Here is an 18,142-nt window from a genome sequence, read left to right as displayed (position 1 = left end):
TGATGATTGTTATGTCTTGTTGGTGGATGGTTCCTTTTAACAGTATATAGTGACCTTCTTTGTCCTTCTTGATTAACTTAGGTTTGAAGTTGATTTTATTCGATATGAGTATGGCCACTCCTGCTTGCTTCCGAGGGCCATGTGAGTGGAATGATTTTTCCCAACCTTTTACCTTCAGCCTGTGTATGTCTTTTCCTATCATATGAGTCTCCTGAAGGCAGCATATTGTTGGATTAGTTTTTTTGATCCAGTTTACTAGCCTATGTCTCTTGATTGGTGAGTTTAGGCCATTAACATTTAAGGTTACAATTGAGATATGATTTGTATTTCCAGTCATGCTTCTTTATTTATTTATTTTAGTTTGGTTAGTTTTGCTTTTTGGTTATTTTCCTCCCCCTTTACTGAGATACTTCCTGCTGTTAGTTTTGGGCACTATTTTTCACATCCTCTTCTTGTAGTGTTTTGTTCAAAATGCTTTGCAGAGCTGGTTTTCTTGCTGCAAATTCTTTTAGCTTTTGTTTATCGTGAAAGATTTTAATTTCATTGTCAAATTTGAAGCTCAATTTTGCTGGATATAGTATTCTTGGTTGGAATCCATTATTTTTCAGCGTTTGAAATACGTTATTCCAGGATCTTCTCGCTTTCAAAGTTTGTGATAAGAAATCTGTCGTTAACCTAATTGGTTTACCCCTGAAAGTAATCTGCCTCTTTTCTCTCGTAGCTTTTAATATTCTCTCCTTGTTCTGTACGTTGGCTATCTTCATAATTATATGTCTTGGGGTTGGTCTATTATGGTTTTGAATGTTTGGGGTCCTGTAGGCTTCCAGGATTTGGCAATCCATTCCATCTTTCATCTCTGGGAAGTTTTCTAGAATTATTTCATTTAATATGCTGTCCATTCCTTTGGTTTGAATCTCTGTGCCTTCTTCTATCCCTATGACTCTCAGATTTGGTTTTTTTATGACATCCCATATCTCTTGAATAGATTGCTCGTGGGAATTAAGCATCTTTTCTGTGTTGACTATATTCTTTTCAAGTTGATAAACCTTGTCTTCATTATCTGATGTTCTGACTTCTACTTGATCAAGTCTATTTGTAATATTCTCGTTTGAGTTTTTAATTTGGTTTATAGTTTCCTGTAATTCTAGGATTATTGTTTGATTTTTTTTAATATCTCTATCTCCTGGTAGAGCTCGTTCTTTGCCATTTGAATTTGTTTGTTTAATTCATTTTCAAAATATATTTTTATTTCTTGGACTTGCTGTCTCATGTCTTCTCTAATATTCCTTTCCATTCGAGTTAGGTATGCCTTGAGTTCTTTCCCTATACCTGTTTCTGAAGTTTCTATGTCCTCCTGTAGAATTGAGTAGTCTTGCATTGTTTGTAATCCTTTTTTCCCTTGTTTTCTCATGTTGTCCACGTTACTTTCCAGCTCTTTTTGATTGTCGTGTTTCTGCTCTCCTCTATAGATTTGTTTTGTTTCTGTATTACTCTGATGTCTCTCCTTTGTGTTGTTGAAGTATGACTGCTAACGTGGATTCCGCTGGGAAGGAATTCCGACGTTCGAGCTCCAGTGACGACACTACTCTGCTATGACGGGCCCCAGTCTCCTTGCCGGGGTGCCCTAATGGGGGGGTGTGACTGGACTGTCTCTGTGTGGTTTCAGCTCCCGGTCGTGGCAGGCGGGTAGACTCCAGCCGCCCAGTATCACAGGCCGCGGGCAGGTGATCCGTCACCAACGGGAGGGCGTTCTCCTACCGCCCAGTTACGCGGGCAGTGGGTGAACTGTCGCCGGTGGGCCTGCAGTTTACAGCTGCCCAGTCGCGAGGGCCTTGCCTCTAGGCTCCTGGTTTCTCCTGCTAGCCTTGGTTTCTCCTGCTAGACCAGATTTCCCCTCAGTGATGATTCTCGGCAGTTCAAACTGTACTCTGTGCCTGTTTTGTTGTTGCAATCTGTCGGACAGTGGCGGTGGATACTTCAGCTGTCGAAGATGGTGGCCGCTGGTTACCTTAGTGGAGTGTCCCTTGTGGGGGGTGGGGCTGTACCGCTTCCGTGCGGGCTTGGGCTTGGCTGGTGGGATACCACCATGTCGCAGCCACTTAATTCCCTGCTGACTAGTTAACCCCTTCTCTGGGGCGCCACGCCTTCTGTAGCCTCGGGGCAGGCCGCGCGAATCAGACAGCCTGGATCTCCGGGGTCACACCGTTGGCTTTTGGGATCCCCAGCACTCTATGGTTTTGATTTTTTCTGCTTGCCCCTCCCCAGCGCTGGCTAGACAGGTTTTGTTTTGGCCGCTGATGGGAGGGGGGGGGGTTGAGGGTCAGGTGCCTCTAGCTCTCCTTTAGTCTTTATGCAGGCTCACTCTGATAGTCCCTCCCCCTGAAAGTCTAGGAGAGATTTTAAGCGAAATCCCCCTATGTATGGGGGCTGAGCTGGGTGACACACACCTGTTTGTTGTTGCAATCTGTCGGCGAGTGGCGGTGGTTACTTCAGCTGTCCAAGATGGTGGCCGCTGGTTACCTTAGTGGAGTGTCCCTTCGCAGTAACATTCTTGATGATCTCACTTTCAACCCCTTTCACACATACTAGTTACCTTTGCTGGATAATTTATTTTTCATTAGTGTGATCCCAACAATTATTGTTGCTCTCTAAACAATAGCTCCATAAGAAGTAATTTCTGTGAATTTAGGAATTAATTGGGATATTCTGCACTATATTGCAAAATATCATATGTATGATAAAAATAACATAAAGTAAAATATATAAAACCCTGATCAAATTTTTCCTTTTGTTGGTTTTTATCTCATGGAAAATTAGAATTCTATACATTATAACTTCTATTTTGTATAACCTTGTAATTCAGCTAAAATATACTTTCTGAAGAAAACACAATTTTAGTAAATAAACTAATCTCACAACCTGAGTTTTTAGCTTACCATTCAATTTATTTTTTCAGTGAGGAAATGAAGCTCTGTAGTCCCACCATGTCTGCCATTTTCCTGGTGAAGCTCAGTATGCAGTATAAGTGGTTTTTAACTCCTCTAACTCTACTACTTAAGAAATTAAAGGATATTTGGCTGATACTGAATGAACTGAATATCATGACTCCATTGCTAGCTACTAGCCACTTCAGATATGCCACAGCAGAATTTGCCAACAAGAATATGATGGCTATGCATTATCAGTGAGCCTCAACCAATTTCCTCAGTGCTGGGGCAGCAGCAGCCCCCATGACTCCATTAAAGGGCAGTCTCATCTATCTACAGTACATTAACAAATACAGAAATATTGTCATTCTTTGTGCTCCCATTGTGAAAACACTTGGAAATCACTACCATGAAATATCTACTCATTGTCAGATGAGTTCAATTTTGTACATCACTAGAAATATCTTTGGCCATTCTTGTGATTAATAGGAATGTGTAGAGATTGTAATATCTGCATCAAATCCTAGGACTTGTGAGCACCTTTCCCATGCAAGAATTATTTCAACCTGTTAAAAAGATGAGCAAAGCAGAGCATCACTTAAAACAAAACAAAAAACATTACTCAAGACACATGAGAAACAGAAAGAAATGATACCTATCCCAGGCAACTCTTTAAAATTCATTCAGTTATCTGATATTCTTGGAGACTTATTTCATCATTAAAAAGCCAAATCATATTATGTTATCAAGATAATTTACAAAGGTATAAAGTTAACATGTCTTTAAACAAAAAATTAACATATTATGAAAATATTCTTATTAATCAGTAGCATATTTACTAACTAGATATTTTATTATAATCTTATTGAATTGTTTCTCAGTTATGAATAATACCACTAAAATCTACTAACATTTACTCTTTTTATAGTTTAGCTCATAGTACAAAATTTTATTGGATGCAAGTTGTAATATTTGTTTCCCAAATAATCCTAAATCATTTTAATATTGCCAATAATATGAAGAACTACAAATAATAAAACCCAGAAAGTCTCCTGGAGGTTAAGAATCATCATTAGATTGGTGAGATACCTTCTCATAGTTAGAGTCTTGGACCTGTAAAAGGTAGAAGCCAGTATTAAACTAATTTTCTTTTCAGAGTAAAACCACACAAATAGAAATGAAGAAAAGATCACCAGCTTCCATGAACACATCTTTGGATGTATTGGAAGAAGATACCCTCAGACATAAAGAAGGTAATGTGATCAAATTGTCAGATACTCACTGTGGAAGGTACTACTCCTAAGAGTCTCTTGTAAATAAATCCTGCTACCAGAATTTCTGAAGCAATAGCTTCCAAACCTTGGGTGGCAATAAACAAAATTTAAGAAAACTGTGAGAATATGAGAATGAATGATACATACAAACTTCAAAAGCAAAGTGTCTTGAACATTGGAACTTACCATCAAAGAATAATGTGGAATTTTCTCTAAATCTTAATATGTTGAACTATTAAAATGTGACTAAAATTAGAAATTGGAGTACGTACGCAGCTTGCCCTTGATAAAATATTTGAACTGTGGGTCCACTTACATGTAGAATTATTGGAAGATTTGTGACAATTTTAAAAACCTTACAGGTGACTCAGGCTAAAAATATTGAAAAAATTAAGAAAAAGTTAGGTATTTGATGAAAGCCTGAAATGTGTACATAATGGTCTATTTATTGCTTAATACCATAAAATATCCACAAATCTATTATAGAAAGTTAAAATTGTCAAAACATGCACGTACAGATCTTACATGATCTTACATGCTATTTGCTGTTGAGAAAATGTAAACCAATGTAAAAATACAATATTAAATTATAACTGCATAAAATTAACTGTAGTATCTATTGTTCCATGGTAATAATCCTGTAACCATGTCCTGTTGCTATTGCATGAGCTCAGTTGGTAACACCTGCTGAGAATGTCATATGATGTTAATCATCTCCACATGAGCAGTTCCTCTCTCCAGTAAAGCGTATATCACAGCTAAAAGTGACTCTTGATATTGGTCAAATTATACTCTTATGTTTCGCATGTTCATATATGTAACAAAATATCCCACCATTATATTACAAGTATAATGCACCAATAAAAATTTCAGGAAAAAAGTGATCTCTCATAGTTCTAGCATATATAATACATATACATATAAACTTTTCACTGAATGTTTATGTTATCTGTAAAGCTTCTGGTCAACATGAGGCTATTGGTACTTAGGTTTGGAGCCAGTCAACTTAATCTGGGCTTTTAAAGTTTTTTATCAGTGCATTACAGTTATAATAATATTTGGGTTTATTTTGACATAATCTTACCAGCATGGAATATAATTTTCCCCACATCAGGATTTTTTAATGCACAGGTGTCTTTGTACGTAATCCCCACATTGTTCAAAGCTCAACTGTATAACATTAATATCTCAGGGTCCTTTCTAGACTCATCTCTAGTTTTTACATTTAACTGGCAATTCTTTATCTTGGGCAATACAGAACAACATTATTTGTAAATTGTATAAGTATAGAAATTTTAAATCATAATGTTCTCAATTATGTTATTTTATATTTGTTTTCTTGGGAGATACTTCCATGTTTTTCTACTCATATGTAGTTTGCCTCATTTTTATTTCAGTTTCTTTCTCCAGTAAAGCATTATCACAGCTAAACTCATCAGGCATAAATAAAATAGGGGAAATTTATTTTTCTCTGTTTTATTTTCATATATAATATTTCTAATTAATAACTCCAAATCAGAAGTTTAGCTCTAAACCTCTCTTTGCAGACAAAATTCAATCATTTTCTATTAGTATTTAAACTATTTTCTAATGTTTAACCTTTCTATTCTTTCATTTCAGAACTTAAAAAATCCAGGAAGAAGTGCCCATTGTGTTGGTATAGGTTTTCCAAAATTTTCTTGATCTGGAATTGTTCTCCCTGTTGGTTAAAATTGAAAGAATTTGTCCATAGGCTCATAACAGACCCATTTACTGATCTTTTTCTTCTTATATGCATAATATTAAACATATATTTTTTGGCCTGGGAACACTATCCAATGAGTGATGACCACAGCTATCTGCTAAGCATTGGCAACTTGGTAAGATCTTCATTGTACATTATTTTCATTTGCAAATTCTATTTTTCTTCATTCTTCATTATCCTCATTATTTTATATCTCAAGTATTTGTAGCATGCATCATTACATTATTATTAGATGATGTATTGTATTCATGCTCTGCCCTACACCCCCATTTTCCCATCTTGTGAATGTTCTTATCATTGAAAAAATTTACATCTGGAGTTTGAAATCCCATCATTTAAATTAATGATTCCTATAGCCAGGCATAGTAGCAAACACCTATGATCCTAGCAACTTGGGAGGCTAAGACAGGAGGATCAAAAGTTCAAAACCAGCCTCAGCAATTTAGAAAGGCACTAGATAACTTAGGGAGAGACTGTGTCCTCAAAATAAAAAAAATAAATAAATAAGAAGGGCTGGGGATGTGGCTCAATAGTTAAGTGCCCCTGGGTTTAAAAGGAGAGAGAGAGAGAGAGAGAGAGAGAGAGAGAGAGAGAGAGAGAGAGATGCCTACCCAGATGCTCATGGTAAACATAATTGGAAATTTCTATTGCCGCTGCCTTCCCAAATATACATTCATTCACTTGGTACCTCTGTTCCATAGGTCAGAGTAGGTACAGGTGGGGTAACAGGCACTGACACCTGAATTCTGGATTCTGAATCCTGATTCTAAAAGTTCCTGGCTCACCTGTTCCTTAACTACCTGTCTTTGTCTCAAATTGGAGCCCGTAATTTTGGCAAGGTATTTTTGAGATTCACCTGTCCTTTTCCCACATACAATGCAAAATACAGAATGGGTTTCTGTGAGTTTAAAAACAGGTAACATTTAAACAAATGTATACTGTTTAAATTTCTTTGCTTTCATTGTCAACATCTAGCTACTTGGTTCCAGTTCAGACAAGACTACTACTATCAGTTTCAAATTATACATTTACTCAATATTAAAACCTTAATTTGGTTATTTCTGCCAGTACAATTTTTGTTTATTTATTTAGCCTGGGGATTGAACCCAGGGGCCCTTAACCACTGAGCCACATCCCCAGCCCTTTTTTTTTATTTTGAGACAGGTTCTCACTAAGTTCTTAGTGTCTTGCTTAAAGTGACAAGGCTGGTTTTGAACTCATGATCCTCCTGTCTCAGTCTCCCAAGCCACCTTGCAAGTACAGTTTAAAATACTGTTGCCATAGGTTTACTTTATAGTTTTTTCCTAGATCATACATGTACTTTAAAAAAAAATTCTCTCACAGATGGAAAAATTAAATTTCTTAAGATGTACTCCAGATTTTTAAAGAAACTATTCAAGAATGGAAAGTTCCATTCTCAAATATTCTTTTGATTTCTTCAACACGAGTTTTTATTAAAATAATCAGAGATTCCATATATAGGTACCTTACATTAAGTTGTTAAATAAAATGCACGTGTCTCTTATTATAGACTCTAAAACTAACCAGCTCTTGAGAGAGGAGCTGTAAAAAATGGGGTGAACATAGATGTTGTATCTTAAAGCTTCTGTGCCTGAAGTTTCTGATGCAGGTATTGGAATCATTCTCACCCACATGTTTTGTTTTTATTTAGGTTTTCCTTGGAATTTTTACAACAGAAATGATTTTTAAAATAATTGCCATGAATCCATATTGGTATTTCCAAGTAGGCTGGAACATTTTTGATAGTTTAATTGTGTTACAAGGTTTAGCAGAACTTTATCTAGCAAATATTGAAGGATTGGCCCTTTGTCAATCATTCAGGATGGTAAGTAGAATCCGGTGCCTGATTTTTGTTTCATCAACGTTTATCTCAGCTTCCTCAGACATTACATGAGTTGATTCAAATATAAGATGTTCGAATTAAATAGATGAATGAATTAATGTATAAAGGACCTCATGGAGAAAAAAAAGGCAATTCCCAACACTATTATTATAGAATTAAAATATTTAAGGCCACAGAGCTTTGACACACAGTGATAGGAACCAGTGCTAGGGTGTCTGGGTAAAACAATGACAAGTCCCGGAAGTGAAATTTCCACATGGGACTAAGAAGCTAGAATCAGACAAATGTTTCTAAACGTAGGATAGCAGAATTTATCTTAAACTTGTTTTAAAATGGTAGATTGTTAGTATGTGGATTATTAGGTCTACAGGTAGGGAGATGGTGAGCATCAGAAAATTTGTCAAAGAAATAAATTGTATTAGAATAGCATTTATGGAAATGTTAATCCCCCAATAAATAGTTTTGTCCTACTCTGGAGAGAGGTTAAAACATATAGGAGGGATCGGAACAATGAAGCAGGTTGAGCTTCTCCAGATCATTACTTCCTAGAGGGTAGCTTCCTCAGAATCCTGCCTTAAATCCTCAACCATCAATGTTAGCGTAATAATAAAAATATATACAAGATGTAGTCATCAAATTTATGGGTGAAACAAGACTGGCAAATGCAGAAGATGTTATAAAAGATAGTATCAAAATATTTTAAGAGTTACTAATGAACTGAATCTAACATGGTTAAATTTTATATTGGTTAATATAAAGCCTTACTCTTGAGTCCAGAAAACTAACTATATACTAGAAAAGATCGGAAGATATAGTTCATGTTATATGTAGGTTTTAGATGACTCTAAGTACACTATGCTAACTCTAGTTGTAGTACCCAAAAATATTAAGCTAATTTTATACTGCATAAAAACAAATTTAAAAATCTAATAAAATAGAAGGATATTTAGACTAAACCTGGAGTGCTGCATTTGGTCTTGGATATGTGATTTTTAAAATAAAAATATACAATAAGATCTTCAATGTCAAAGTTGAGTGGATCCTGATGAAACTTTCCAGTGTCACCTGTATGTATAATGTGGAAAATTTTCCAATGCCTGTGAAAAGCAAAAAAAAAAAAAAGAATGGATACTTGTCCTACCAGATATTAAAACATAAATCTATAGTGATTATAAGAGCACAATACAAAATTGGAGTTGACAAATAGATCAATAGAAAAATATATAAACAGTGTACAAAATTACAGAATATGTTAAGATGCATTAAGAACTGTATGTAAAATATTCAGAATATTGATGATGTATATTAATACTAGTTAATACTAAATATTACCTTAAAGGTGATAAATGTGTATGTGTATATGCATATAAAAATTTTAAATGTACATCACAATGAATAACGACCAGGTTTTCTTGTTTGTTTCTTCTTATTGTTGTTGTTTACGTTGCTCTATTAGTTGCGTATTTTCAAGTTGGGGAAATACTGGCCAACATTTGAAATATTGATGCTGACTCTTGGAAACTCACTGTCGGCCCTGAAAGACTTGATTCTGCTGTTGTTCACGTTCATCTTCTTTTCTGCTGTGTTTGGCATGAAGTTGTTTGGTTGGAGTTACAAAGCATGTGTCTGCCGCATAGATGAAAACTGTCAACTCCCACGCTGGCACATGCATGACTTCTTTCATTCCTGCCTTAATGTGTTCCGAATTCTCTGTGGAGAGTGGATAGAAACCTTGTGGGACTGCATGGAGGTAGCAGGCCAACCCTGGTGCATCTCTTTTTACATGATGGTCATTTTAATTGGAAACTTACTGGTAAGAATTCCATGCTTTTACATTTTCCTTGTAGAAATTGGTGTAATATAGCCTAGTGTTTTCAATGACCCAGTGGTCCATAACTGCATTGTTCAAAATAGAGACCACTAGCCACATGTGGCTATTAAGAGTTGAAATATGACTAGTTTCATGTGAGATGTGCAAGAAATTTAAAAGACACACTGGATTTGAAGTTTTCCCAAAAAATAATATAAATTATGTTAGCAATATTTTTTACTGAATGGATTTTAAAATGATGATTCTATTGAAACACTTTTAATTAAATAAAATACATTAGTAAAATTAATTTCACCTGTTTCTCTTTGCACTTATATATTTTTTGTTCAAAATTACATATGGGACTTGCATCATATTTCTTTTGGATAGAAATACTTTATAACCTTGCTACTAAAAGGATCATCAGTATCATGTGGGAGATGCTTAGAAATGCAAAACTCAAACCCCATCCTAGACCTCTGGAATGATAATCTATATTATGATACTAACCCCAGGTGATTTGTGTGCACATTAAATTATAAGAAGCACATAAATATAACAATGTCTTTCAAACTCGCCTGCACATTGGAGTTACCTGGGGTATTAATAATAATAGGCTGATGCCTTGGATCCACTCCCAGAGATTCTGATGCTATTCATATGTGAATGTGGCTTGGTCATCAAAATTTTCTAAAAAAATCTCATTTGACTAAATAGTGCAGCAAAGACTGTAAAGCGGTAATCTATAAAAACGTTATGCATTAACTAAAAGAAGAAGGTTTCACTTTAAAATATTCTAGTAATTTAATGGGTGAATTGAATAAGTGGCTTTCTCTGCCTCTAAGAGAAAAGTGTATCTTATAAAAATGATTCTTACAGGAAAAAAGACTCAACAGTTGCTTTTTATCCATATGTCATAAAGATCAAATACATTTTCCAAAAGACTAGGAAAAATAAAATAAATCACAGGTTAGATTGAATTTTATCTGTGCCCTCCCTTATTGTTTCAGCTTCATCTTGTTTATCTCATTGTTATTTATTTATCACATTGGCATTGTATTTCTTGATGAGATTGTCTGTTTCCTTATTGAACTGTTAACTCCATGAAAGAAGGGGCCATGGCACTTCTCTATGTCACAAAACCTGGAACAGTGCCCAACATAAAAAATAATTTTCTCTGTCCTTTGTCCTCTGTTGCTATGAATACACTTCCAACTCCCAGGGTCATAGAACACTATTCTAAATGGATGAAACAAAACCAAATTGATAGATCAGTACATATAATTCAAAATACCATTGCTAGATCTTTTTTCCATGGTAGTATGGCACAGAGGTTCAGATGGAGACATTATAGGCATGCTCTGCACCTCTGTGTTCTGCCATTCCTGTCCTCCTTGAACCTTGGTGATCTGTGTCTTACCAAGACAGCTGCTGCAATCTAAAGCTTCACATATTCATATCATATTGTTTTAGACTGTTTTTTGCTGTTGGAACTAAAGGATCTGAACAGAACAACTGTAGAGGAGGAAAAGTTTATTTGAGGGCTCATAGAGGTCTTCATCCACAGAAGGCCGGCTCCATTCTTTGGAGTTCCAGGTGAGGCTGAACATCATGGGACAGTGAACAGCTCCCATCATGGTGATCTGGAAACAGAGACTCCACTTTCCAGATACAAATATACACACCAAAGCCACATACTAATTCCCATCTCCTCCAACCATACTCTACCACTTCACTTACCACTCAGTTAACTCCTATCAGGGGATTAAGTCACTGATTGAGTTAAGACTCTTACAACTTGATCATTTCTCCTCTGAACCTTCTTGCATTGTCTCACACGTGAGCTTTTGGGGGACACCTTACATCCAAACCATGATACATATCTAGTCAATAGAGAAGAGAATTCCTTTCTTAAAAGCCATAGTAAACTTTTATTATTTTACTAACTCTGAGTTACATTCTCTTTTCTGAACTAATCTCTATAACCCAGGGTGTAGAATACATTTATTACAGTAAACTACTCAGAGCCCTCCCTCCCTTGGAGGTAGAGATAGCATCAGTCCGAACCAAGGACTAATTAGAAAAGGGCAATATCCCAAGTGAAATGTAGATTTCTGTCTCTGAAAGGAAGGGCCATGACTGTTGAGAAAAGTAACCACAACCACAACAACAATAACACACACACACACACACACACACACACACACACACACGAACATGTAGTCCAAACTCAAAGAAGCAGAAATGCTGAAGCAAATGCAAATATATGAACTCCACTCTCTTCTTTTCTTGTTTCTACTGACCAGAAACTTCAAGTCATGAACTTCCATTTCCAATTGTTGACCATCATATTTCTTCTTTCTATAAGTCCTTTAAGCTTTATTTCTTTCAGCAGTCATCCATCTCTGGGACACCATGATAACAGCACTAGAGTAAATACAAGAGGAAAAACAAATGAAAGGGGAGAATTGGTTGATTTTTTTACCCTCCACACTTACAATGTAGATGGTGTAAACTGAAACTATCCTGCAGTTTTCAATTTAGTTTTGTCTTTTTCTCCTAATAAAATTCCAACACTGATTCAGAGCTACATAGAAACCTTTTAAACATCATATGCAAAGGCAAGAGTTCAATGTGGTTTTCAAAAAATGTTAAATTGTAGAAAAGTAGAATGCAAACCCAAACAAACATAGGTTTAAATTCTAGTTCTGTCACTTACTAACTAGTGCTTATTATGCATATTATAAAGCCTTTTTAAACCTGACTATATTTAATGGGAGAATGAACACAAAAATAATGAATGCTTATGATGTTTTTTTTTTTAAGAGAGAGTGAGAGAGAGAGAGAGAATTTTTAATATTTATTTTATTTTTTAATTCTTGGCGGACACAACATCCTTGTTGGTATGTGGTGCTGAGGATCGAACCCGGGCCGCACGCATGCCAGGCGAGCGCGCTACCGCTTGAGCCACATCCCCAGCCCGAATGCTTATGATGTTATCATAACATAAATAAAACAAATAAAATCATTTAGCATCCTATAAACAGTTTATGAATATTTGTTTTATTTCTCTATAAAATTTCAACTTCAGATCTATAGGTTTTGTTAATCATTTAACATTATTTAGAAGTTTAAATTCCTAATAGACCGTTTTTTTTTTTCCTAGGTGTTTTACCTGTGATTTAGATAGTTGCCACCAGGTGAAATATACAGATTGTGGTTGCATAAACCAAACTGTAAATAATAGAAATATGTAAATAAATTAAAAACAATACAAAATAGAGTGCAGTGTAATTCTAATCATGCACTATTCCATATATATGTGTATATTCCCAAATTAAATGTTTTGTTAAACTATTAGTAGAATATTAAAATAAAAATATATTCAATATATGTTAGAAGCCTTGATGCATGTTTATTTCTAGATTCTTAATCATACAGATAGTTACTTCACCAAATTTTTAATTCTATTTATTTTTCATATTATTTGATTTTGATATGGGCACTTAATTCTCACTCAATGTGTCTATATCTCAAAGTGAAGACAGCCACCTAGAACAGCAACTCATTTTTTTTTTGCCTTGAGAAAGACAATCTGACTGATAAAATAAGCTTTGGAATAAGACAGTCTTGAGGCTAATCCATGTGACCTTTGATAATATCTGTAAGCATTGCCTTTTTTCATCTCTAAAGGAGAAACAAATCATGTTGCTCAGAATGTTGTGAGTTTACAACTAGAGTCCTGGTTACACAGACTCAGCACAACATCTGCCACAGTGAATAAGAACCGAACAGCCTGTAGACCATATGCTCAGTCCTCAAGTCTTAGGTCAGCCTTTTTAGAGGATTGCTTATTATTGTTTTAAAAGAAACACAACATGAGCTACACTTATGCTCCTTTACTGTTCTTTCTTTTATTTATTCTAATTGGTTATACATGACAGTAGAATGCACTTTGTCACATCATACATAAATGGAGTATAACTTCCCATTTTTTCTGGTTGTACATAATGTAGAATCACATTGGTCAGGTAGTCATAAATGCACATAGGGTAATAATGTCTGATTCATTCCACTGTCCTTTACTTTTCCTTTTAGGTACTTTACCTCTTTCTGGCACTGGTGAGTTCATTTAGTTCATACAAAGACTCAACAAGTGAAGAGAACAATGAAGTAAAAAATATCCAGCTTGCAATGGCAAGGATTAAGAAAGGAGTAAACTATGTGCTTCATAAAATATTGTGCAAAAAGCAGAATGTTCCACAGGAAACAACGGACCATGTAAATGATACATATGTTAAAGAGAACATTTCTGACCATACGCTTTCTGAATTCAGCAACACCCAAGTTTTCCTCAAAGATAAAGAAAAGAGCAGTGGCACAGAGAAAAACACAATGACTGACAATGAAAGCCAGTCACTTATCCCCAGCCCCAGTGTCTCAGAAACTGTACCAATTGCTTCGGGAGAATCTGACGTAGAAAATCTGGATAACAAGGAGATTCAGAGCAAGTCAGGCAATGGAGACAGCAGAGACGTAAGAAGTTTTATTTTCCTGATTGCTGACTATGTATGGTGGTGTTGATAAGGAAGTCAGTTTATGCTGAAGTTCTGGAGTTAGATTACCCTTTCAACCCTATCTCCTCCACTCCTAGCTCCTGTTGTTATGCTCGTGATCATATTACTTAAATTGCTTACACTTCTAAACTTTAATTTCCTCATCTGTAAATGAGGATAAAGTTGTACTTCTTAAGGAAGTACAAGACTCAAGATAGAACCAAGAAAAACAGTCTAATAGCACAACCAAACATACCTTATATATCATAATCACTTAGAAAACATTAACGTAATTGTGAAATTCTATAAATTAATAAGCAGTGATGAAAAGAATACTAAAAAACGAAGTTTGTAAAAATCAATGGGTGTGATTGGAGAAGTCATTCAACTTCCCTGGGCTTTATCATCTTCAAGATATGAGAATGGATTAGAAGAGAGCAAATATTCTTTCTTGCTTTCTCAAATTCTAAGATTCTACTCATTTTATTTCTGCAACATATAAAATAAATAATTAAATTAGACTAAAAGAATTAGAAGAAAAACTGAGAGTTTGAATTATGATTTGGGGGTAGCTTTGTAAACCACTGGCTTCAAAAAAAAGAAAGGGGTTACATTTTTAAAAAAAGAGCAGGTGTTGTTGGCTTACTATTTGCTCCCTTACTGGAAGAGTCTTATAAATCTCCATTTGCAAGCGGCATAATGACTTAACTAGAGTATGATCTAATAGAAAGCAAAACCTACAGGATCACATAATATACTATGGGCTTTTTGCTTTGGACCTATGTGAGGAACATTTCAGTTTGCTCAAAATCCTCAAGAAGGAACAGAGAATGGCTTTTGCAGGGGTCCCCCGTACACCATTTTCTCCCCCAGAACTCTCCTGGCTTGACAGATCCTCTCCATAATTACTTCTCAAATTGGTATTTTAGAAAAATTTAATTTCACTTAAAAAGGATCTTTCTAGCACCTTTCAAAGACAACTTTGTTTTAGTTAGAGAAACATTTTCTCCCCTTAACCTACTCAATAGTCTCAGGTATATTTACATTTAATTAATGCCATTAAAAAAAGACAGGAGAAATTTCTGCCAAAAACCCTACTCTACCATCTCTGAAGACTTTGACTACCATTCATCTCTAGATAAATTCATATTGGCAGATTTCTGGAAACTTCTTGCAGCATCTTTAGAAAGTCTGGAGTATGAAAATACGTAAGAAAGACTTAATGTAAAAATAAATGTAAGTGTTCAAATTTCAGAAGTTGTCATGTATGCTACATGATTATTTAGTCCTATTTCTTGGTTAACTACTCACAGGAGATGTATTCATTTACTTATATGTTTAGTTATGCATATGATTTCATTAATCAGATTTCAGATTCTGCATCCAGTAAATATTTAATATGTTGATCTAAGAAAATCAGAGAATAAAACATAAAAACCACATGTGATCTGATAATTCATACAGTACTATTTTTATATTTGTGCTTGCAGTATTTTAATTAAAATATGTATTTATTGTAAAAATAATACACTTTACATCTGATTTTTTAACTTTTTCTATAACCTAGCAGTATATCATGGTCACTTTTATGCCATTAAATAATCTACTAAAATAAATTATTTGCAATTTTGATCTTAATTGATTTATTTTTAAAACTTAGAAAACAGTGTTTTATGAAAAATTTACTTCAAGAAGTATGTGAACAAGGGTTTTAAAAACTCAAAAATATAATTATAAGGTGTATGACTATAACAATTGAATGCCAAAATTTATAGTTCTTTACTAATTTCCTATTCTTAGATAAATACATTTCTACAGTTTTTTTTTCCCATTAGAAATCAACAAAGAAGACATAAAGTGAATTGAGACTTGAAATAACTTTTTAAAACTCAGTTTTGTTGGGTAACATTTCTCTAGATGCTTAATTTTGTTTAGTTGAGCACCATAATCATTTGCTGACAACTGGCATTGTAAGGATTAAAGCAAAACTTTCTGTTATTCATGCTTATTGAAAACCAAAAGGCATGATAAAATATTTATAATATTTATAATTTCCTCTTTTGTTTGAGTTCTATCCACGTCACACTGGCTTTCTTGGAAATGTTAGAGAATATAATTTATATGCCATTAACTTTAGGATCATGGTGATTTGTTGGATGATATGTTGTATATTTATTCTTAAATAAGGAAAAATGAAAGACTATGTGAAAATAATCTTAATTAAAGATAAAGCATGTCATTTGCATTATTATCATATGTACAAAGCAGTGATCACCTGGGTTTAGCCAGACTTGAACTTTAGTCAAGAGTAGAGAGGGAAATGAGGTTCATCTCTGCAACAAGGCTCTTTCCATAGGACTGGTGCCACTCTCCTATGTCTGTCCTAGGTGCTACTCCTTGTGTCTTTCCCTCATTTTATTTCAACAGTAGCCTCATATCCGTCCCATCCACTGATGAGAAACACAAGACTGTCTGGACTTAATTTTACAATAAAAGCTATATGCATGGTTATCTATTTACATAGCATCAAGGAATGATTTACTTTGATGCTACTCATCTACATGAAAGAGCATATAAGCCACCCTTGTTAATAGCCTTAATAAAACTTTGGATCCCAAATTCTTTCATAAATTGGGTGATAGCTTATGCATTTTTGAACAAAATGTTATTACCTTAATGTTCATTTTAATCTAAAGTTATTGTAGCACACATTATTTGTTTAAAAACATCAACTCACACCAATAAATGCACATTTCAGTATCATGAAATTGGCCTAAAGTCTTTTAAACCTAAAAATGTTCTTTCTGTACATATTTTTTCTCACTTTTGAAAATGAATGAAATGAACCTCAAATTAAACTCACAACTCTTTTGGTGGGTCTTTATTTATTTTAGAAAATAAAGCAATCTAGCTCATCTGAATGCAGTACCGTTGATATTGCTATCTCTGAAGAAGAGGAAATGGTATATGAATGTGAAAAGACAAAGTATCTTAAAAATGGTGAGACAAATGTTTCTTTGGTAATGTTATGGAAATTAGTCTAAATGTCCCTTAATCTAAATAATACCATTGAATTGACTTTTAATGTAAAGAGTTTATTTATTCATTTATTTTGCAAAGGGATACAAATATTAACATGCATGAACGCTGTCCCAAATCCTTGTAGACACTTATAAAAATTTCAAGAAAAAAGTCAACATTGGAGAAAGAGGGATAGAGCCTATTTCCCAGAGAGCCTAATGTAGTGGTTGCAAAGGTTGACTCTGGAATCAGACAAATGTGTACTATTGACTTATCTTCTCTCTGTTTCTTAAACTTCAAAATGATAAGCCCCCTGGGGCTATTAAAAATATTAAATAAGTATGTATGTGTGCATGTGTATGTACATATAATCTCAGAAGAGAAAGAGAACCTGACCCAAGGAAGAAGTAGCACTCAGTAAAATAACACCATCAGGGCTGGGGATGTGGCTCAAGTGGTAGCGTGCTCGCCTGGCATGCGTGTGGCCCGGGTTCAATCCTCAGCACCACATACAAACAAAGATGTTGTGTCCGCCGAAAACTAAAAAATAATAAATATTAAAATTCTCTCTCTCTCTCTCTCTCTCTCTCTCTCTCTCTCTCTTTCTCTCTCTCTCTCTCTCTCTCTCTCTCTCTCTCTCTCTCTTTAAAAAAAAAATAACACCATCAGCAGCAGCAGCAGCATTCACTGAATTGTCTTATAGTTAATGTAGAAAAGAACCATGAGTAGTGGTATAGCAGTGATTATTTATGATGTTGATTTCATTGATCATGCTCTAAATAATATTAGGTAAAACTCATCATGTCCATATTTAATTTTACACTATTAATTGTATACCTACATATATTAAAATAGAGCATGATTTAGGACTAAAAAAAATCAGCATAGTTAAATGAGCACTGGAAAAATACATATGTGTATGTATATTCACTGAAGTGAATATGTG

At 34.6% G+C, this 18,142-nt stretch overlaps 1 protein-coding gene across 3 annotated transcripts in view; it reads left to right on the top strand.

The window, feature by feature from the left end:
* The window catches only part of SCN7A (sodium voltage-gated channel alpha subunit 7), a 94,222-nt gene that overhangs the window by 56,581 nt on the left and 19,499 nt on the right, over nt 1-18,142 (top strand). For all 3 annotated transcript variants that reach the window (XM_081261258.1, XM_081261259.1, XM_081261257.1), the window contains exons 11-16: nt 4,084-4,180; nt 5,822-6,060; nt 7,618-7,791; nt 9,266-9,622; nt 13,718-14,155; nt 17,070-17,175. In XM_081261258.1, the coding sequence (XP_081117384.1) occupies nt 4,084-4,180; nt 5,822-6,060; nt 7,618-7,791; nt 9,266-9,622; nt 13,718-14,155; nt 17,070-17,175 (1,411 nt within the window). The remainder of the gene's footprint in view (nt 1-4,083; nt 4,181-5,821; nt 6,061-7,617; nt 7,792-9,265; nt 9,623-13,717; nt 14,156-17,069; nt 17,176-18,142) is intronic.

This window comes from Spermophilus citellus (assembly GCF_964194105.1).
Source record: "Spermophilus citellus genome assembly, chromosome: 11".
Classification (NCBI taxonomy): Eukaryota; Metazoa; Chordata; class Mammalia; order Rodentia; family Sciuridae; genus Spermophilus; species Spermophilus citellus.
This window is presented reverse-complemented; position numbering and strand designations above follow the sequence as displayed.